At 37.3% G+C, this 20,640-nt stretch overlaps 7 protein-coding genes across 7 annotated transcripts; 3 read left to right on the forward strand and 4 right to left on the reverse strand.

Annotated features, from left to right (window-relative positions):
• Positions 1–41: 41 nt before the first annotated feature.
• On the reverse strand, positions 42–7,444 carry LOC149729225 (coiled-coil domain-containing protein 157-like). Its single transcript, XM_089887245.1, has 15 exons — positions 7,227–7,444; positions 6,611–6,753; positions 6,024–6,210; positions 5,488–5,578; positions 5,133–5,262; positions 4,550–4,654; positions 4,155–4,368; positions 3,503–3,644; positions 2,972–3,162; positions 2,523–2,699; positions 2,017–2,179; positions 1,113–1,288; positions 782–840; positions 516–591; positions 42–283 (listed from the first exon to the last, which is right to left on the reverse strand). Exons 1-15 carry the CDS (start codon positions 7,326–7,328, stop codon positions 170–172), a joined length of 2,070 nt encoding a protein of 689 aa, XP_089743371.1. The 5' UTR covers positions 7,329–7,444; the 3' UTR covers positions 42–169.
• A 724-nt stretch (positions 7,445–8,168) lies between these two features.
• LOC149729226 (solute carrier family 35 member F3-like) lies at positions 8,169–10,315 on the forward strand. Its single transcript, XM_089887246.1, has 2 exons — positions 8,169–9,439; positions 9,756–10,315. Exons 1-2 carry the CDS (start codon positions 8,305–8,307, stop codon positions 9,779–9,781), a joined length of 1,161 nt encoding a protein of 386 aa, XP_089743372.1. The 5' UTR covers positions 8,169–8,304; the 3' UTR covers positions 9,782–10,315.
• Positions 10,220–12,070, forward strand: LOC149729227 (large ribosomal subunit protein mL49-like). The gene is made up of 4 exons (XM_089887251.1): positions 10,220–10,429; positions 10,717–10,873; positions 11,387–11,511; positions 11,903–12,070. The coding sequence occupies exons 1-4, from the start codon at positions 10,349–10,351 to the stop codon at positions 12,047–12,049; spliced, it is 510 nt and encodes a 169-aa protein (XP_089743377.1). The 5' UTR covers positions 10,220–10,348; the 3' UTR covers positions 12,050–12,070.
• Positions 12,071–12,960: 890 nt separating this feature from the next.
• On the reverse strand, positions 12,961–14,236 carry LOC149729228 (chymotrypsinogen A-like). The gene is made up of 6 exons (XM_089887189.1): positions 14,061–14,236; positions 13,834–14,005; positions 13,580–13,742; positions 13,388–13,501; positions 13,218–13,328; positions 12,961–13,161 (listed from the first exon to the last, which is right to left on the reverse strand). Exons 1-6 carry the CDS (start codon positions 14,089–14,091, stop codon positions 13,009–13,011), a joined length of 744 nt encoding a protein of 247 aa, XP_089743315.1. The 5' UTR covers positions 14,092–14,236; the 3' UTR covers positions 12,961–13,008.
• Positions 14,237–15,732: 1,496 nt separating this feature from the next.
• Positions 15,733–17,859, forward strand: LOC149729229 (chymotrypsinogen A-like). The gene is made up of 6 exons (XM_089887191.1): positions 15,733–15,903; positions 15,959–16,130; positions 16,510–16,672; positions 16,972–17,085; positions 17,320–17,430; positions 17,636–17,859. Exons 1-6 carry the CDS (start codon positions 15,873–15,875, stop codon positions 17,786–17,788), a joined length of 744 nt encoding a protein of 247 aa, XP_089743317.1. The 5' UTR covers positions 15,733–15,872; the 3' UTR covers positions 17,789–17,859.
• An 887-nt stretch (positions 17,860–18,746) lies between these two features.
• LOC149729230 (chymotrypsinogen A-like) lies at positions 18,747–19,342 on the reverse strand. The gene is made up of 4 exons (XM_089886868.1): positions 19,307–19,342; positions 19,130–19,243; positions 18,955–19,065; positions 18,747–18,899 (listed from the first exon to the last, which is right to left on the reverse strand). Exons 1-4 carry the CDS (start codon positions 19,340–19,342, stop codon positions 18,747–18,749), a joined length of 414 nt encoding a protein of 137 aa, XP_089742994.1.
• Positions 19,343–19,535: 193 nt separating this feature from the next.
• On the reverse strand, positions 19,536–19,930 carry LOC149729231 (trypsin alpha-like). The gene is made up of 2 exons (XM_089887192.1): positions 19,767–19,930; positions 19,536–19,711 (listed from the first exon to the last, which is right to left on the reverse strand). The coding sequence occupies exons 1-2, from the start codon at positions 19,795–19,797 to the stop codon at positions 19,536–19,538; spliced, it is 207 nt and encodes a 68-aa protein (XP_089743318.1). The 5' UTR covers positions 19,798–19,930.
• Between the last annotated feature and the right edge of the window lie 710 nt (positions 19,931–20,640).

Below are 20,640 nucleotides of genomic sequence, written 5' to 3' on the forward strand. Positions count from 1 at the left end.
TTTGTTTTCTATTTCTATGTAAACTGACATTGAAAACAAATATTGTAACAGTTCTATGACATCACAATCTTAAAATAAGTTAGGTATGTATATGACATTACAATGTTGGTATATGACATCACAATGTTGGTATATGACATTACAATGCTTGGTATATATGACATCACAATCATGTCCATGGTTTCAACAATGCACTCCTCGCTGACGAAGGTTGAGAAGTCGGTGTTACGCTTCGTCGCTTTCCTGGCCCGACATGAAATGATGTTCGCACACCGGAACCTTGCTGTTGTGATGTCATAATAAACATGATTATATTGTTTTGTAATAAATAAACATATAAAAAAATGGGTTGGGAGTAAATATATCTTAAAAAGAAACTGACGATGCCATTTAGGCGAAATATATATCTTTTATCTTATACAATTGGTTGAACTTGATTTTTGTCTCCGGACCCTTATCAGATCTTTATGTAACAATAAATATCTTGTATTCGTGCAGCCATAAATATCATGTACCTTAGTTTTAATATTTTCTCCGATGTCATGCTTACTGGGCGAATAACTTGACTTGGTTCGAACACTTAGTTTCGACCTGAAATAATAAAGTCATAATTTCTTTACACCTTTTTCTCTATTTATTTAACAAGCTCTGCGGTCCTGTTTTATCCATACAATTTCACCGGCTTTTTACTTTGTAAACTGTTCAGATTTTTGACCTTCATAACTGTGACCAAAAATACAAATAAGTTTATTCATTTATAGTTGTGGTTGGGGTGACTTACTGGTAGTTCCGAGGGGATTCCCCTCTTACATCGGTGTCTTTCTTCCATAATTGCACAGGCTGAAGATTTAAATATTGAGTTAAATTAATGTTGAGGTAACTCGTAAACAGACAATAGGTGTATGAAACAGTACACCCATGACCGATCTTATAACAACTGATGTTGCCCCATCACGGAAGATAAATAAGTTACATACATAACTCAATCAAACACCACTTGTCAATCAAACCCAACCTGTCAATCAAACACAACCTGTCAATCAAACACCACTTGTCAATCAACAATCAAACACCACCTGTCAATCAAACCCAACCTGTCAATCAAACATCACCTCAGATGAAAATATCGAATCTGTTCTTGTCGATGTCGACTCCGCGGGGGAATTCCCTGAATGGGGAACTTTACTCAACGTTTTTAGAAGAACTTTGTTTTCTTTCTCCAAAACTTTGATTCTGACGTCGTTGGCTGCGACTTGCTGTTGCATGTCATGCATGACATCACCGCTTGCTATGATGTCATAATAAACATTATAATAATTTGTTTCAACAATTAAAATGGGTCCTCTAAAAATGGTAATAGCTCTTATCAGAAAACAAGTAAAACAGTTTCTTATTTCACAAATCTAAAGCAAATCAAAAGTAACAATATTCTAAACTAGAGAACGATGTCAAAACAACAGTTCTAAGGCTACCATTGTGGTTATATGTGTCCCTAGGCACAACACTAGTTGCTTCAACCCAGTGGTTCCACACATTACATGTTAGATTCATTACTTTAACCAAGCTAACAGAATTGTTACTTAGTAATTAAAACACACAAAGTTACACACGTGGTAACTCATAAGCGGGAACAAGGTGTATGAAACAAAACACCCGTGTTATAACGACTGTCGTTGCCCCGCCATGCGAGGATAAATAAGTTACATACGTGGTAACTCGTAAGCAAGCACGAGGTGTATGAAACAAAACACCTGTGTTATAATGACTGTCGTTGCCCCGCCATGCGAGGATAAATAAGTTACATACTTGGTAACTTGTAAGCGGGCACGAGGTGTATGAAACAAAACACCTGTGTTTTAATGACTGTCGTTGCCCCACCATGCGAGGATAAATAAGTTACATACTTGGTAATTCGTAAGCGGGCATGAGGTGTATGAAACAAAACACCTGTGTTATAACAACAGTCGTTTCTCCGCCACTTCATAAACAAACCCCACCCATAACACACCAACTCACATTGAACCATGGGTGAACATGTTTGATGCAGATCAGGATAAGCAACCAACAATCTCTCCCTCTCCCTGCATCGATCCAACTCATCATTCAGCTCCTCAACATCCAAGTGAAGATCCGAGATCGTCTTCTTCATGGAAACAACCTCATCGGACACAATGTCCTCCTGGTGTTTCGAAAGAAGGCTTTTTTATAAATTGCTACTCCACGCTACAGTAGAAGATACAGGTTTGAGGCTTGGTGCTGGTACTATTATGGGTGCATGTGTCCTGGGGCAAGACACCTGAATAGGGGTTGTACAAACCCAGGCACCTCGTGCCCAGCTTACAAGTTATTCTATTTTATTTTGTACACCACAAATGTAACTTCATGAGTGATTGTTTTTTCATGCATGGTTAACGATCTGGACAACCCATTAGTGACCAATGGGTTAGCAATTGCTAAGTGCCCAAAGACATATAAAACAACGGTAGCAGCATAAGTGACCAACATCCCTCTTTCTTTCTTACTTGGACTGTTTTCAATTCCATTTCATGTTTTTTACTTCTTCTCTTCTGCTCTTCCACCTTCTCCTTCATTCTTTCTCTTTCATTCTCCAAGGAGGAGGATTTCTCCCTCCATTCTTCACACTCCTCATTGAGCTCTTGTAACCGTAGCAACAAACTTCCTTGCTTCTCTTGTACTGCCTGAAGAAAAATTAAAAATTACAAGAGATCACAGATCTAAGGCTGTAACAAAGAAACGATAACTCAGCCTCTAAAACAATACAAGAATATAAAATGCTTTCCATGGAAGTGGTTTCAAGAATTATTGATACCTCAAAAGATGGAGTGTCTAGAATTAAAAATCGGATTCATAATAAATGAAAAATAAGTCACACAGATGCAACCCCTTTTATAAAAGGGGGCTTATATATGAGCTCATGTGTAAATGCAAGTGAATTTGAAATTTTCTTCACCTTTTCATGACTCTCCAATGTCTTGTTTATCCTCTTCTGATCTTCCAACTTCCTCTCTGAGATCCTCACCTGCTCTTCCAAGTCCTCCACTTGCCTCCGGAGGACTCCAAGCTCCCCTCTCATCTTTAGAGCATCTTCCTGATATTGCTTCCCCTCCATCACTTCCTCTTTCAACTGAGACTTCATGTTTTCTATCAAAGGAAAAGTTTCAACCAAGGCACCCACCAGAGGTGGCAGATTTACCCTAGCATAGCTAGCTGACTTCTATAAATAAGTAAATACTATCTATAATATAAATATTATTACTCAAACAAAGGAATCGCACCAGGGGTGGTAAGGTGGGCAAACTACCCCAATACAATTTGATGGTGTACCGCTAAAATTATTGTTCCTTATAAATTAATCTGGCCGTGGTTTATCTTTAACTGCAACTTAAAATACCTTACGTATAGAACTCCATTAATTAGAAGAGAATGTTGAATATATGCCATGCAATCACCATACAAAACAATGCATTAAAAGATATCTTACCAACTGTTAACATTGCTCTATGTTTCTGTAGTAATTCATCTTTAACGTCAGATAACTGTGTTGTCAATATCGTGTTCCTCTCATTCAACTTGTTGACTTCATTCGTCGCCTTGGTGACTTGGCTTTTCAATGATTTTTCAACCTTGGGAAATAAATGAATGTTATTTAATAAGAAACATTAGAAAGAGCTACTTGTATACAAAAAAATTGCATCCAAATAACAAGTTTATTCTGAAAGTCTTTATTTACCAGCACGCTTGGGTCCTGTGGATATTTTTGTGGATATTAAAACTCATTTTTCAACTTTACAGGAAACACGCCAAAACTTATTTACAAAACTCTTGTTAATTAGTAATTATAGCAATTAATAAAAGTTTTGTGGAAAACCTGTGCCAATATATTGCCAAACAGTTTATAAAACCCTGCTACATAGTATATTAACACCCAAGTTTTCTCCTCAGTCATAATAACTCTATAGGTTGAATAACCAATACTTTACAATCTAGACATGACAAACTTTATACAACACATACTTTTTATACATTAATCATAACTAAAAGTTTTGGGTAGACACTTTGAAAGCCCTGCTATTACATTAATGTTCAAGATTAAGTCAACATTGCTTTACTTTAGTAACAATAATTCTACAAACCTCTTTGAGTTTAAATTCCCTTCTTCGATGTTCTTCCTCAAATTCCTTTTCTCTTTGCTCAGAAATGGTGCTCAGTCGCTGAATTTCATTCTTTAACTCGTCCTCACGTTTTGCTGACTCACTCAGTTCATGCTTGAGTGGTTTTATCTGTTTCATCAAATTCTCGAGCTGTCGGTCAATTCGTGACAAATCTTTCCTTTGCAAGTTCTTCCATCTAAACATGTACAAAGGTTTGTTTAATCGTGGGTGGAAACTTGGGTGACTTATCCATGGTTGCCACTCCCATGCCCACAGTCGAGTTGCTGAAGCTTATTACAGTGTGTGGATAAGCAGATATAACTTTTAGCCTGGATACATATGAACCCTACACCACAAAACATTCAATACAGACAAACCTTGTCAGCTCGGCGATGGACATGAGTGACGAAACATTCTGTTTCTCGATATAATCTTCCAGTGACGTCGGCAACGATTGAGATTTACAAACTTTTACAATTGATCTGAAAGTAAAAGCACTTTGTTAAGATATGTTTTATAAATTCATGTATCCAGTCTTTGTGGCAGCGACAGTATTGATAGAATTATAGTTCAGGAAAAAAACATATCCGGCAAAAATCCATTCCAACGAATAATCTACAGATTCATGGCATTCATCACAGTTAATTAAATAGTATAGATAGTAAGGACATTAGCATGGGAGTGATGGAAGAGCATTCGTATGAAAGCTATTAAGGTTTGCCATAGGACTTCTTGTAAAATATACAGTAGTCTTAAATAGGACTTTTAAGTATAAAAGTATAAATATGCTAATCAGTGACAACATAAAAAGACAAGAAAGTTTTTAATATGAATATGAAAAGTGGGTGTGGTCATACATACTGTAAATATAAAACAGATCTGGTGAAATTTTGTCCAACACATAAATACTGAGATAATATACCCATAACTGTACAACATAATAAAGTAAAACAACCCCACCTTCCAACATCATGCATGCACTGTTGGGCACGCGAACACACCTCGCACGTTGAAAATAAAGTTTCAGGTGTCTGGCAACACTGGTGAGAAATCCCCCTTGATATTGGCTGCTCAACACTGACACCAGGTGCTGGAAATTAAAAAAAATTTTTTTTGAGTGTGTTAGGTTATAATATCAAATGCTATAAAATACGTAACAAACAAAAAACTAGTCTAACAAATAGTTTACTATAAGATAGTTAGAAAAATATATCTGTTAAAGTATTTTTACGAGAATTGTCCAACTTTATGAGCACTTAATCAGGACCAGATTCATGGAATTCACCACACAATACTATGTTCTAGGAAAACAAACCTATTGTAACTTTTAAAGACTTCACTGGTTCACTGTCAGATTCAGATTCAACATTTCTTGATTTTAACAACGATTTCTTTTGCTTTTCAATCTGGAATATAAGTGATGGTTTGTTTGGATGTTACACACAACACACATGTTGTAGAGTGCCATATTACAATGGTTAAACTGTACACTGGTACAGTTTTAGGCTCAAGGTCCACATTGTGGGTATGTGTGTGTAAGACACCTAATGGTAATTGCTCCAACTTAGCGGTCATTAATGGTTTGCCTTTGTATTGTAAGCCATAGACCACACAACATAACTTTAAACTCTTTACCTAATGTAGTAAAATAACAGAAATCGACCCCTTTTCCAATGGTTTCCATCAATGCCACTATAACCATTTGGAGTTGGAAAAGGGGGTTGCAAAGTGGACTCAGGGACATATACAAAGGTAGGGGGCCATTTTATTGCATCCATATATAAATAATATGAACAAGGTGGTTAATAGCCTATACCAGCTACATTATCGCTCTTTTACAAAAACCCTCACCTCTTTCGCCATTTGTTGCATCACAATTGCTATTTGGCTGATTCTGCTCCAGCATCTCCTAGTGGTCAAACCAGCCGACATAGAACGAGATTTACCCCCCTCGTGTGAGGGCTTATTCGGTGAAGAAGATTTGGAAAGAATTAAGACTTCGTTGAAATGAGTAAAGCTTTGTAGCAGGAACAGTAGTCTGTATGATGGAACAATGAGGTTTAAACACACTATTGGAATTTGTAAATATTTTTCTATATAAAATTCCAAAAACTTTGAACCTATCCAAGCATGTACATATTATAAATAACTATTATTTATTTGATATGATACCGAAGAATAAATTAATTTGATAAATGAGAAAAGGGAACCAGGAGCAAAACCACAGTCATTAAAACACGCTACAGGTAAAAATGACTCAAGGAATCGGTAAATGCTAAACTCGCTTTTGAAAAGCAAAGCTGGTGTTTCTGTTAAACCAAAACATTTTTTTAGTAAAATGAATTATGTATAAGCTCATCATTTCACTCTTCATCAACTGCGGAATTTTTTTAATTTTTTATAATGCAGACATTCAGCTACTGTTAATCATACCTCACCTGTCAATCAAAAGGTCGTACAGCGTGACGTGAGTGACTTGGTTATCTTCTTCATCCTGCTTGAACTCACAATCCTCCAACACACCATCAACATCTACATCCACTGACAATTTGTCCGGAAATTTCCATGATTGGTATTTAACCTGGAACCAGAGGTCTTGGTTAAAATAAAATTAAATAATGAACGAATGGTTGTACTTTGTTTATCCTTGCACGGTGGGTCGTGGGGTAATGACAGTCGTTATAACACTGGTGTTATATTTCATAAATTTTGTGCGTGCTAAGTATGTAACTTTGTTGCTTTATACTAAGTTGCCTTGTATGTAAAACTACTCCTAAAATGTGTTCATTTAAAAATACATCTATTAACTTTAAAGGCGTCCCAAGGACTCATAGCCATTTTTTATGTCATATATTTCCTACCTTTTAGTCATTATAACAGGTTACTGTAAGTAAATACAACAAATTCGATACTATTGAGTATTGAGGATTTATTCATGATTTTACAGATTAGCTAATAGGTTAGGACTCTTCAATAGCATATAAATTTTGGTAAAATTAAAAGAAACAAGCAATTATATACACGAGAAAGAACAATTATAACAAACGTAATCACCTGGCCGACTCTAGATCCCACCTCCGCTAGCGTTCCTTGTATATCCTTAATATCTCTTGTTAGACTCTCAATACAATATTGGCTACCAAGTAAGTGCGCCATATTACATTATAAATAGGTTCTATAAACCGTTGATTAACAATATTTTGGGTAAAACAGCCTATTAACAATTCAATTACGGTCGCTACAGACTCCACAGTTTCAAAACAAAAATGTTGTGATCGCTGATGCGTAAAGTTCAGTGATGACCAGTTAGTTTTCTATATTTGGGACTTCTTTGGGGACCCAACGTTTCATGGAATATCCGCACTGCGATTCCAATAAAACAGATTTTTACGAATAAGTGTTCACTATTCAGTAACCGCACATATATCTTATTTTAAAACTATAAATTATTGTCAGATCAACCGAAAGTAAGGTATATACCAGGACATGAATCCGTTTTAAACAAAAGGTAAAAATATTTGGACTTGGTCTTTTCATGAACTAGTCGTTAATATACGTACTCTGGTTTACCCAATCCAACCAAGAACGACCACAACCATTACATCACGCTGGACTTCAGACTCAGCCAGACGTGGTGTGAAAAAAGCTTTCCAATTTAAACGAATGCTTTTGTCGTGCTCAGTCATTCAGTGTATAGTAGCGTAAGGTGCAGCATTGTTTTGAGACTGTGTTATAGACCGGATAACTAGGAGGGGATATGTTCTACCTCATGAGCCTATATACTGTCTTACACAGAATTTTGGTACTAGTGATGATTCTTCTGGTACACAGCAGAATAGGCTGATGGAAAGTGTTAGTGGTTAGGGGGTTAGGTGTTGATGGTTAGGGGGTTAGTCAATATAGGGGTTAGCAAATAAGGTGGGGGGGAAGACTCATATATACTGTCATACACAAAACTCTAATCATTTTTCTTATCTTATTGTACGCATGTTTTGAACATGTGTTATAACTTTGAATAAAACAAAAACAGCACACAATAATATGTTTATTTTCCAATAATCCAATTAAAATTTATTAACAGGTTTCTTCAAGTATTTTTCTGTAGGCCTACCCTGTAACTAACATAAGTAGTATGGATACGGACCAAGATGAAGGTTTAATAGAACAAAACTCAAGAAGATGCTGTTCTGAACAAACAAGGAAAAGTTTTCTTGGTCTTTTAATCGTCATATTCTTAGCTGTGGCATGGGTGGGGGCACAACAATTTGCTCAAAGTGCAGTCACCAGCGGAAGTTTTAATGCTCCTTACCTAGTGACATGGTTTAGTACATGCTGGATGGTGTTATGCTACCCTATATATATTTTATTCACTGCTATATTTAGAAACCGTGAGGATTTCTCACAGGCCTATACTTCTTCACTTAAAATCTTTGGTCCTGAAAGCATTGGAGCAAAGCAAATGTTCACATATGTGTTAGGATTCACCATATTATGGATGTTAACAAATTGCTTGTACGTGTATTCCTTGACTTACATCGCTGCTACCGATGCATCTGCAGTGTCAGCATCTAATGTTGCATTTGTGTACGCTCTATCTTTGATCCTTCTTAAGGAATATATCTTCTTTATTCGAATTGTAGCTTCTTTGTTGTGCATCACTGGCGTTGTGTTGTTTGGGTATGCAGATGGGTTTGGTGACACTAACACTTTGTTTGTTGGCATCATAATGGCTTTATGTTCTGCTGTGGGAGCTGCTATTTATAAAGTTTCCTTCAAGCGAGTAATATACCAAGGCACCCTCGGGCAAGTCTCGTTGTTTCTTTCTCTTCTCGGTGTTACAAATATACTATTTCTATGGGTTGTATTTGTAATTCTATATGCAACTGGCGTCGAAACTTTGGTCACAAGTGAGATACCATGGTCTTACATGTGTGGTTCAGCAGCTTTGTCATTGGTCTTCAACTTCCTTGTAAACTTTGGGATTGCTTTCACGTATCCACTCTTCATATCTATTGCTATGATGCTGGGAATCCCTCTCAACGCAGCGGTGGACACAATCTTCAGGGGTGAGCTCTTCAGCTCCTGGAGGTTGGCTGCTGCTCTTCTCGTGATCGTTGGCTTCTCACTCATGATGTGTCCGGATACCTGGAATCTTCCTATCCATCGAGCTTTTTGCATCCGGTCTCCTCGTTGCTACGGTTACGCAGAGGAGGGAGAAGAAGAAGTGACCACGGATTATTCCGGTGCGATCTTGAAACGAGAAACAAGTAAAACATCGGAGAAATTATGAATCAATAAAGAATGGATTGTATATATATGTTAAAGGCCAAATGAGTGTTCATGACCAATGTTGTATAAGACACTCTGTGTTAGATAAATAACCAAGAACATATGAATTGTTTTGTAAAGCTCTTGAAGTGGGAAAGCGCATAAGATACTATAGTGCCACTATACATATAACAAGCTTTGCAAAACAAAATGTTGTCTTTTTAGCTTCAATTATTCAATTCTTAGGCAATTATACTTCAGATACTGTGCTATTGCTAAATTAATTACTGAATTATGTCTTTGTATGTTTTGTAGATGATGACAACATTATGCCCACGTGACTCTGCATTTTGGGAGATCTAAATTGATGATTTGGTATTTTTTTAAAAGACCAAAATTCAACTATGCATTTATTTCAAAATTGTATTAAAAATATTTCAAAATTGTAGGAATGCATTTAAGTTGGAGTTTTTTTGTACTTTTGTCCTTTTAAATTACTGTGTTAAAATATTATATTTAAACCAGCTGTGTTTGTTCATGAAATACTGTGTGTAAGTTCCAAACTTTATTATACACCAGCTGTTCCAGCAATTTTCACAACTAAGCATTTTATAAGGGTAAGGTCCTATGTTGCGGCATGCCATTGGACTTTGAATTTGCGCCATTTTGTCGCGATAAAGACTCCAAAACAACTTGAACTGTTTACCTGGCTTTCCTATGTTATTCTTTTTCTCATCCAAATGTACTTTATCCACATGTAATAAACTACATTCGCATTTCAACCATCTTAAAAAGCCCTTCCATCAATATTCCTTGTATAGAAGCAATTACATTACTTTATATTCATTCTGTGACAAATGCATTACATTATAGAATAGCTGCTTATGGCATAAATATTGTTAAATAAAATGAGAATTCAACAAGTTTTAAGAGTCTGTAACTCCTGTCGACATATTCTGCAGCGTAAACTTATTCAACCACTGCCTCAGGTTTGTTGGTCAAATATGATATAAATGTATGGACCCTGTAACAGTTGATAGATGGTTAAACTCCATCACATTAGTAACTTTGTGGTGATTGTTTTAATTTATGAGTTTTTGGACAACCTGCCACTGGGTTGGAGTATTTATCATCAAAAGCCTTGCATTCTTACACACACATCTACAAAAGTAGCAGCACAGAGTCTTGAACTCTGTTTTCTTGGTTACTATTAGGACCTCTGTTTACTTACATTATTTTTCCAATATCATGATTTAAAACTGTCCTTAACTTACAGGTCAGCCAAGCTGTAAGCTACACAACCGAACCCACAAGATACACAGTCTCATATGAAGATTTTAAATACGTACAAGACATGTTACCCCCATCAAGGATCCCAGAGCCCCCCACACATGATTCTTACCCCACTCCATCAGGCTGGGTTGCCCCATCAGGTGAGGTTACATAGCATAATCTAAATTAACTTATCCATTATGTATAACGGATTTTATATAGTAACGGTTATGCCTTTTATTAAGTAATTTATTTATGTTTTTTTTGTGTTTTACTTTTTATTTATATAAACTTTTCCAATCTTGGTTACTGTAGTGTGAAGTACTGTGTGGGGTAAAGTGGATACTGTTAGTAAATAAATATCCAAGATTTTCAAAGTATGGGTAAATATATATACTCTATGAAAACTAATAAATTACTTTGGTTTCCCAGGAGCATTTAAGTTAATATTGATCCGAGTTAAATTAATTTGACTTACACCACATGAAGCATTGGTTCTAACTTTTATTTTGTTTATTGTTTGGGCAATAGGCAAAATACTAAATTCCAAATGACCTCACTCATATAAAATATACATGGACTTTACATCAAATATATATAGACTTAACATCCTTGAAAACATGTGGATAAACATTGACTTTAAAATGAATAAGCTTTTATTTTTAAACTTGCAGAAAAAGCACCAGACCTGCCCTACTTTATCAGCCGAACAAAGTTTCATGTTTTACCGATCGTAGAAAAGGAGAAACCCCGAGACCAACCAGTCACCGTAGTTTTCTACATTGATGGAGATATTTGGGTGAGTTGTTTGCCTGTTTTGCCCCATTGTAATGTAATTGAATACAATAATAATAAATGATTTATGTATTTTGTGCTTTATTTGAAGTGATTCTCAACCATTAGTATTCATATATTTTCTTTTATTTCTTATATTTTCTACTACCAATGCATTACAGTACTTTGAATATACAACAAAATGAATACAATAAAACTAAAGTATTATTGTAATATATTTTAAACAAGTTCTAAAACATTGCAAAAAAACACAGCATTCAAATTATAACCATACAAAATGTTCTGTCCATTTTTCTACTTAATTTACTTCTCCGAACTATTTAAAAGTACAAAACAATTAAACTTTTCATATATTTTATTACCATTTAAAACTGAGTCCACTTTTATATTCCAAGGCTTTGGAGAAAGAATTGAAAGAGCTCATAAGGCCTTATGTTGAGTTTGACCCCGCCACCAGAGTTCATGAGGTTACAAGGTCAATCATATTAAAAGGACATCATGCTGAAGTTATTGAAAAGTTTTTGTACGCGAAAGGGTTTTAATAAAACTACCCATTTACTTTATCACTGTTTGTTTATATTGGACTAAGTTTAGTTTAAAAGTTAAATGAATATTGAGTTCTTGTTTACTACAATATGTAAATAATGTAAATAGATGCAGGAAAACGAGGGAAATATTTAAGAAACTGCAAAATATATTAAAATTATCTGTATTTGAATAAAGTAGCTCCGGCGCTGTAGTGGTTTAGGCAATTGTATCATAACAGAGGACTAGGGTTTGATGCTCTCAGCACTGGTACCAATATATGTCGTTCTGCAACCCAGTGGCCACTATTGGGTTGTCTAAATTTTCAGTTATATACAAAAAAAGATCAACAACAAAGTTAACTCGTAAGCGGGCACGAGGTGTGTGAAACAAAATACTTGTGTTATACCAGCTGTCGTTGCCCCGCCATGCGAGGATAAATATGTTTTTACTCAATAATTCATACTTATATTGTGTAGTCTGGGTGTTTAAGTGCTTTGCCTAAAAATACACAATATAATTGTTATTTGTCTGTTTGAATGTGATAATGAAGATCAGAATAATTAAAACAACCAAGAGAATGGAAACATGTTTTACAAGTAAAAACTACTTGGGTAAAAGTGTCGAAAAAAACAAGGCTGTGCAACCGTATGTATGTTGATTTGCAAAGGACTAAGTTAAAATTGTATAGGGGTGAAACCAATTCATATCTTAATAATCATATTTTACAATTTGACATTTCGCAAATTCACCCAATTTTTAAGATGGGGAAGGGTAGCCACCTTTACTCTCACTGAGGAATCGATTTTGACCCTAAACTTTCAAAGTACTTTTGTAAAGCAGCAGTATCAAGCAATACTCTGTAATAACTAAACTAATAGTGACCTAATTTCTATGCCTCACACTTATGAAGAACCATACAAATATATTCGGCAACAACTTTATTTATTGTTGGATGCTTATTGTCGCATTACGTTTACATGTGGCTCATGATCCAGCTGTAGGCAGCTGAGTTCTTGGACCATGCGGATGGAACAGCAATATTACAGTTAGATGAACCCCATGAGGTGTTTCCTACCAACTTCCAGGTACCGTTGTCATTGACAGCGAGTGGGCCGCCAGAGTCACCCTGTAAATTAAACACATTAGGTTTCATCGCCACACTATAAGCTTTCAAAAGCTCACTTGGCAACCACTGTTCACGCCAACTCCTCCAGCGCATTGCATTCTATCGGTTACTTGGTTTCCCCAGCTTGCTTTGCATTGGAGTTGGGAGATCAAGTCAGTGTAAGCGAACTGTGGAAAGAAACATAATATTAGTGGTATAAACACATTGGTTTGTTAAGGTTTTAAACCTGAAGGTTATCTGGGATTTGTCCAAAGATTCCTCCGGATGTCTTGCCCCATCCAGTGATAAGAGCCTGGGTTCCAGCGGCGTATTCTTGTGATGCAACTTCGATGGCAGCAACCTGGTAAATTGATAAATATAAATACCCAAGTACATTGGGAAAATTTATAGAAATGCATTACAGTCAGCAACAACTTACCGCAGAGTTAAGGTTCAAAGCAGAGATTGTGATCATGGAATAATCGTAGTCGATGGTTTGGGAGCTGTAGCTTGGGTGAGAAATCCAAGCTTGAACTTGTCTAGATTGACCAGGCTTTTTCCAGTTGACGGTTCCAGCTACAACAGTTGTGCTGGACGCTATGCTGCAATAATAAAAGTGTAATTAATGGTTGTTAGGTATAATAGTTTTATAAGTTGTGTGTGAGCAAAATTTGCTATGATAATGCAACTTACGTTTGGACGCAGTGAGCTGCGCACATGATGCGAGTTGCACTGATGACGGATCCTCCACAGAAGTGGCTGCCACTCTTTTGGAGGGAAACTTGCCATGGTGCAAAACTAGTGCTGGTAACATCAGCACCGTTCACAATACGGTCTGCAGATTGGGCAGCGTGTGCGAGAAGCACTGCAAGAAAACACAAGATAAATAAACCTCACTGTCACATACCATTATAACTTACCGAGGGCACAGAGGGAGATAAAGACCTTCATCTTTGGAGAGTTCTGGATGTTCTTTGTAGTTGGAACAAGTAGATGCCATTGCTACTTGGCTTTGGGTATTTATACAGAATTTCCGACTACAGATGTTATCATTCTCACAGTCGCATCCTTATTTGCCAGTCACATGGCAAACACTTTTTTACGATGCTACCATATGTTCACTTTTCCACGCAGTGACTATATTTAATTACTGACGTTTTTTTTATTTGCATAGATCTAATTGTAAACCTAAAGCAAACATACAAATATCTTTAAATTTACGTTTTAACAGCTTTAACTTTCCCAGGGTTGTTGTTTAAACATAAATACAATGACTTGACTTAATTAAAATAGATAGTTGAAATTTAGTGTTTACTTTATCTAGACACATAAAGACGTAGATAGCTTGCAAGCTAAGCGTCACATATGAGATAAATAAAATACGTGTCTTGTCAGATACAAATTTAAAACAATTTTTCAAATTTAAAACAAATGTTTCTACACCGATACTTCTTAACTTTTATGGGTTTTCAATTTAAAGCGGTTCTCTACTACATTGATTCACACAGTATTTGGTCAGTATAGCCTAATCGTTTAACTTTAACCATTTATTGCATGCTTACAAAAAATTGTCTTAAATGTAGTGTATAATTCAGACCAACTTCTAATAAAATGTTGGGTAAGCAAACGCGCTGTGGTGAACCAACGACATAGCACTACCACCACCAACTATCTAAACTACCAACCACGCGATGGCTATCAATACAAATTACTATAACTTACACTAAAGAAAATAGTCTACCGATTTAAATAGTATAGGTAGCTTAGTTCTCAAGAACAGTATTGCCGTACTTTTCTGATGAGTTGCTAACTTCCAGTACCTCGTAAAATCTACCAGCATGGGTGTTTCCATATTTTCAGACGGTTTCTTTAAAACCTGAAATTATATCTGTTTTAGTCGATAATTAATACATTTACTGATTCATGTTGTTAATAATGTGTTGTGTAATGTGCATGCAGTAGTCATGTTTGTCATGCATTATATTCGTATACGTGCTACAACATGTTAATGTATTTCAAAAATATTTCATTAACACAGTTTCCGCGCGTTTTTCGATTTTTACGGGCTTCCCCTAATAAAAGAACCGATGCTTGTCGGGTACGATTATTCTCGTCTCTGAGACTAGTCGGTCGTTGTCGCAATAGTTATAGAAGGACATACCACCCCGATTGTACAACAAGTAGTAACCGTAGATGAACAGAGTTTCGGTTGTTTTAAAGGTCTGTTATGTAAATTATTGCTGCCGCGAGGTATACCAACGTTTATATACATGCATTCAAAACATTCAAAGTGTTCATGTGACGTGGCACAGTGATTGTAGCGCGCTTGCCACTTGCCCATAACTTATGGGTTGAAGTAACTTGGAGGTTTGAAATTACGACCACTGTGGGCGAGTGCGTTCTTGAGCAAAACACGACAACTGCGCCTACTAAGTCGTCATTAATGGATTAAAAATTATTAGCCATTCCAAAAATAAGTCATTCACAAAGATGCTTATGTGGTAACTCGTATATCGACTGTCGTAGTCCCGCGAAGTTATACAAGCTTCATCTACGTATGTAAGCTGCGTAAAGTCGTGGGAAACAGGACATACGGTGACCGACTCAAGATATTATTAACCGCAACTATGGGAAGGCATACACCTGTTTGGAATTATGAATAAATACCCGACAACAAGCAACATTATCATCTACTTGTTCCAACTACAAAGAACATCCAGAACTCTCCAAAGATGAAGGTCTTTATATCTCTCTGTGCCCTCGGTAAGTTATAATGTTATGTGACAGCGAGGTTTATTTATCTTGTGTTTTCTTGCAGTGCTTCTCGCACACGCTGCTCAATCTGCAGACCGTATTGTAAGCGGTGAAGACGTTACCAGCACTACTTTTGCACCATGGCAAGTTTCCCTCCAGAAGAGTGGCAGCCACTTCTGTGGAGGATCCGTCATCAGTGCAACTCGCATCATGTGCGCAGCTCACTGCGTCCAAACGTAAGTTAGAGGGGTTTATGGCGCCGTGGCATAGTGGTTAGCGCGCCTGCCTGTAGCCCAGAGGTATAAAGGGTTCAAGGCTCGAAGTTGCTGCCGTTGTGGGCGTATGTGTCCTTAGGCAAGACACTTAACGGCAATTGCTCCAACCCAATGGTCACTAATTATTTGTACAAATTTTCAGCCATAGCCTATATAAAAAAATCCTAAAAAAATAATCACTCACAAAGTAACATACATGGTAACTTGTAAGCTGGCTCGAGGTGTTAAACCCGTGTGATAACGACTGTCGTTTTCCGGCCACGCGAGAATAAATACATTCATTCATTCAAAAATACATTCCAACCAAGATTCATTAATTACACTTATATCGCCATTACAGCCCAGCATCCAGCACAACTGTCGTAGTTGGAACCACTGACTACAGATACCCTGGCCAATCCAGAACTGCTCTCAGTTGGCTCCGTCACCCAAGCTACAACTCCCGAACCATCGATTACGATTATTCCATGATCACAGTCTCTGCTTTGACTCTTAACTCTGACGTGAGTTGTTATGTATTTATTGTGCTCTCTTAACAATTTTCAATCGTTGGCCATTTTGCAGGCTAGAGTAAGTATGATGAATGAATGAAAATGATATTAAATTTTTATCATATTATATATTGTAATTGAAGTTAAAGTTTAGGTTAGTTATCCTTGCGTCGAGGGCAGCGACAGTCGTTAAAACACGGGTATTGCTTTACTGCAATTCGTCCCTGTATACGAGTTACTACATTCGCAAATATTTAGTTAAATCAATCAAAAGTATTTTTAAAGTCGAATTGAATTTACTGTTCTTTCAGGTTGCTGCCATCGAAGTTGCATCACAAGAATACGCCGCTGGAACCCAGGCTCTTATCACTGGATGGGGCAAGACATCTGGAGGAATTTTGGGACAAATCCCAAACACACTTCAGGTATTGTTAAAAGTAGAGATGGAACATGTTTTCATCCTCTTTTTACTTCACATTTAGTAGTAAATAAAGAATATTTACATAAGTAATAACCGTAGCCCAGCGACTCTAAATGAGCGTTGTTATTTGTCTTACCCACAGTATTACAGGCTCAAGTGACACACAAGGGCTAAAACATCTGTCAGTTTAAGAAAATCTATAGAAAATAGCAATTTTGCTACTTTTATTATTTTTCAGTTCGCCTACACTCCATTGGTTTCCGTAGCAGACTGCAGAGCTCAATGGGGATACACTCAGATTACTGACAGAATGCAGTGCGCTGGAGGACAAGGCAACAGCGGATGTAATGTGAGTAACTTCACCAATAATCTGCTACAATTTATAAATGTTAGATGGTGTAGAATGCCTTTTGGTATACACAGCTTTTGGTATACAGGGCTTTTTTGGTAAACAAGGCCTACGAAGTTTATCACGAAGGCAATAAACGGCTTCGAGAGATCAAAATTCTATGTTGTGACTCACTTAGATTAACAGGAAACTGTTTAATTTACAGGGTGACTCCGGCGGTCCACTTGCTGTCAATGACAACGGTACCTGGAAGTTGGTAGGAAACACCTCATGGGGTTCATCAGGTTGCACAACCAGCATCCCATCCGCTTGGTCCAAGAACTCAGCGGTCTACAGCTGGATCCAATCGAACATGTAAATGTTGATATCGGAACCTATCCGCCGCATTCATAAATAAAAAAAAAACAATAAAATATTGCATGGTTATTTTAAAGACCGTATACTTCCGAAATATAATGTGTTGGCATTCAACAGCTTTTACGACTAAAAGCTAAACAGTATAGAGTATAGGTCAACTCTACGAACAGTGGCATTAAAACCTTCCCAAATATATGTAACTTGTTTATTCTCGCGTGGCGGGGCAATTGTAATTGTTATAATCCCGGTGTCCTGTTTCTATATCTCGTGCTCGGTTACGAGTTATCCCGTAGGCCCTATATAGCTTTGTGGGTGGTAGTCTTTTTAAATCAGGATAGCATTTAAATGTGGTCATTGCTGCTAGATATATAACGTATATAAGTTCGGGGCTAGATTGAAAAGGCCGGAGTTCCCGAAACAATTAGTTTGTTAAGATAACAAAGCAACTGAATTCATTGCAATCTAGGTTTAAAATGTTATTTTAATCAAGCTTCTGAAACGCCGTTCTGTTGCGCTCCTGCTGAATTAGTCCTATAATTGACAATAATGTTGCATTCTGTCTATCTGACCAAATATATTATATTTGCAAATGGTAGTTTGCCGAGCTACTATAACTTATCTTATGACCAAGTTCAAACTTATCATTTTCGTTCCAGCACAGTAGGGGAAAGGTAAGCGCTGCTTTAACATGCGTGAGGGCGGCGTTAGGAAGACGCAAACATGCATACAATGGTAGTGGCGTTAACCATCGAACTCGATATTAAAGTTGTAGAATCTGATAACCTTTAGTTACGATGTACAAATAGACTGAGTTTGTGTGTACGCTGCCTCTAATCAGTGTAACGAATATTCAACTCAGCAAAACCCCTGCCTTTGTTCGAATTTACCCTCCTATAAGAAATTTTTCAAGAGAGGCAATTGTAAGTTTATGCATTTATTTCTACATGGTCATCATGCGTTTACATGTTCGATTGGATCCAGCTGTAGACGGCTGAGTTCTTGGACCAGGCGGATGGGTAGGATGTACCGCAGCTTGATGAGCCCCATGAGGTGTTTCCTACCAACTTCCAGGTACCGTTGTCATTGACAGCGATTGGGCCGCCAGAGTCACCCTGGTAAATGAAATACGTTATATTTGTTCCACACACTTAAAACCAAAGCACTTACGTTGCAAGCACTGTTAAGGTTTGCTCCTCCAGCGCATTGCATTCTATCGGTTACTTGGTTTCCCCAGGTGGCTTTGCATTGAAGTTGGGAGATCAAGTCAGTGTAAGCGAACTGAGGAAAGAAGCGTTATTATAGTGGTATAGCCTAAACATATTGGTTTGTTGGGGTTTTAAACCTGAAGTGTGTGGGGGATTTGTCCAAAGATTCCTCCGGATGTCTTGCCCCATCCAGAGATAAGAGCCTGGGTCCCAGCGGCGTATTCTTGTGATGCAACTTCGATGGCAGCAACCTATACGAAATAAATGTTCATTTACCTTTTATTGGGAACATAACCACGAGAAATGTAACTCACGTCAGAGTTAAGGGTCAAAGCAGAGACTGTGATCATGGAATAATCGTAATCGATGGTTTGGGAGTTGTAGCTTGGGTGACGAAGCCAACTGACAGCAGTTCTGGATTGGCCAGGGTATCTGTAGTCAGTGGTTCCAACTACGACAGTTGTGCTGGATGCTGGGCTGCAATGGCGATATAAGTAGAATTAATGAACTTTGGTTGCAATGCATTAATAAACTTCTTTTAACTTACGTTTGGACGCAGTGAGCTGCGCACATGATGCGAGTTGCGCTGATGACGGATCCTCCACAGAAGTGGCTGCCACTCTTTTGGAGGGAAACTTGCCATGGGACAAAAGTAGTGCTGGTGACATCAGCACCGTCTACAATACGGTCTGCAGATTGAGCAGCGTGTGCGAGAAGCACTGCAAGAAAACACAAGGTAAATAAACCTCGCTGTCACATAACATTATAACTTACCGAGGGCACATAGAGAGATAAAGACCTTCATCTTTGGAGAGTTCTGGATGTTCTTTGTAGTTGGAACAAGTAGATGATATTGCTGCTTGTTGTCGGGTATTTATACATAATTCCAAACAGGTTTATGTCTTCCCATAGTTGCGGTTAATAATATCTTGACCGGGTCAACCTGTGGTCTGTTTCTCACGGTACCTTGTACGCGTTCTTTAACTTATATACGCTGTGTAAAGTATTATAGATTCCAGTGTGAAAATAATATACAAACAACCTTGGCAATCAGCTAATGCGGGACAATAATTTCAATAGTATTTTTACAAAGATATTTTTTAACGCCACAGGATTAAGTACAGAGTGTGAATTAACTAACTTTATCCTAAGCGGGGCCGGAAAACGACAGTCGTTATAACACGGATGTTCATACACCTCGTGCCCGCTTACGAGTTACTATGTATTTTACTTTGTGGGTGATTGTTTTTTTGCAGTTTTTCTGTTTTGTAAATGCTGAGAATTTGGACAACCTATTAATGACCACTGGGTTGGAGCACTTGCCGTTAAGTGTCTTGCCTAAGGAAACATGTGTTAGCAACGGTAGCAGCGACAAGCCGAGAGGCGCGTTAACCACTTTGCCACGGCGCCGTACGAGACGTGTATATTTTTATCTCCTGCACTCTGACACATTTAGCGTTGTATTTGTGATGCTTTTTTGTTTACTATTCTGAAGATTGTGCTTTTACACTAAACGCCAATATGTTTTTAAAGGTATTGTTTTTTAGAATTTGTTGTTCGCGTGTGGTTGATGAAACAGATTTTGTAGGCTCCAAGTATCATTAGAGCCTATATTATGTTTATTTAGCATTCGTGCAGTCGGCTTGTA

Source organism: Ciona robusta, chromosome 10 (genome assembly GCF_009617815.1).
Source record: "Ciona robusta chromosome 10, ASM961781v2".
Classification (NCBI taxonomy): domain Eukaryota; kingdom Metazoa; phylum Chordata; class Ascidiacea; order Phlebobranchia; family Cionidae; genus Ciona; species Ciona robusta.

Excerpts from the sequence above, each read along its gene's own strand:
- LOC149729227 (XM_089887251.1), top strand. The coding sequence starts at position 10,349 with ATGAGAATTCAACAAGTTTTAAGAGTCTGTAACTCCTGTCGACATATT. Across the intron at positions 10,874-11,386 it reads AGGCTGGGTTGCCCCATCAG|AAAAAGCACCAGACCTGCCC; the intron begins GTGAGGTTACAT and ends TTAAACTTGCAG. Across the intron at positions 11,512-11,902 it reads ACATTGATGGAGATATTTGG|GCTTTGGAGAAAGAATTGAA; the intron begins GTGAGTTGTTTG and ends TTATATTCCAAG.
- LOC149729229 (XM_089887191.1), top strand. The coding sequence starts at position 15,873 with ATGAAGGTCTTTATATCTCTCTGTGCCCTCG. Across the intron at positions 16,673-16,971 it reads CTTTGACTCTTAACTCTGAC|GTTGCTGCCATCGAAGTTGC; the intron begins GTGAGTTGTTAT and ends CTGTTCTTTCAG. Across the intron at positions 17,431-17,635 it reads AAGGCAACAGCGGATGTAAT|GGTGACTCCGGCGGTCCACT; the intron begins GTGAGTAACTTC and ends TTTAATTTACAG.
- LOC149729230 (XM_089886868.1), bottom strand. The coding sequence starts at position 19,342 with ATGATCACAGTCTCTGCTTTGACCCTTAACTCTGAC. Across the intron at positions 19,244-19,306 it reads CTTTGACCCTTAACTCTGAC|GTTGCTGCCATCGAAGTTGC; the intron begins GTGAGTTACATT and ends TATTTCGTATAG. Across the intron at positions 18,900-18,954 it reads ACCTTAACAGTGCTTGCAAC|GGTGACTCTGGCGGCCCAAT; the intron begins GTAAGTGCTTTG and ends TTCATTTACCAG.
- LOC149729228 (XM_089887189.1), bottom strand. The coding sequence starts at position 14,091 with ATGAAGGTCTTTATCTCCCTCTGTGCCCTCG. Across the intron at positions 13,329-13,387 it reads AAATCCCAGATAACCTTCAG|TTCGCTTACACTGACTTGAT; the intron begins GTTTAAAACCTT and ends TTCTTTCCACAG. Across the intron at positions 13,162-13,217 it reads GCGTGAACAGTGGTTGCCAA|GGTGACTCTGGCGGCCCACT; the intron begins GTGAGCTTTTGA and ends TTTAATTTACAG.
- LOC149729225 (XM_089887245.1), bottom strand. The coding sequence starts at position 7,328 with ATGGCGCACTTACTTGGTAGCCAATATTGTATTGAGAGTCTAACAAGA. Across the intron at positions 3,645-4,154 it reads GGGAATTTAAACTCAAAGAG|GTTGAAAAATCATTGAAAAG; the intron begins GTTTGTAGAATT and ends TTATTTCCCAAG. Across the intron at positions 1,289-2,016 it reads ATGTTCACCCATGGTTCAAT|CAAGCGGTGATGTCATGCAT; the intron begins GTGAGTTGGTGT and ends ATGACATCATAG.
- LOC149729226 (XM_089887246.1), top strand. The coding sequence starts at position 8,305 with ATGGATACGGACCAAGATGAAGGTTTAATAGAACAAAACTCAAGAAGA. Across the intron at positions 9,440-9,755 it reads GATCTTGAAACGAGAAACAA|ATGATGACAACATTATGCCC; the intron begins GTAAAACATCGG and ends TATGTTTTGTAG.
- LOC149729231 (XM_089887192.1), bottom strand. The coding sequence starts at position 19,797 with ATGAAGGTCTTTATCTCTCTATGTGCCCTCG. Across the intron at positions 19,712-19,766 it reads TATCTCTCTATGTGCCCTCG|TGCTTCTCGCACACGCTGCT; the intron begins GTAAGTTATAAT and ends GTTTTCTTGCAG.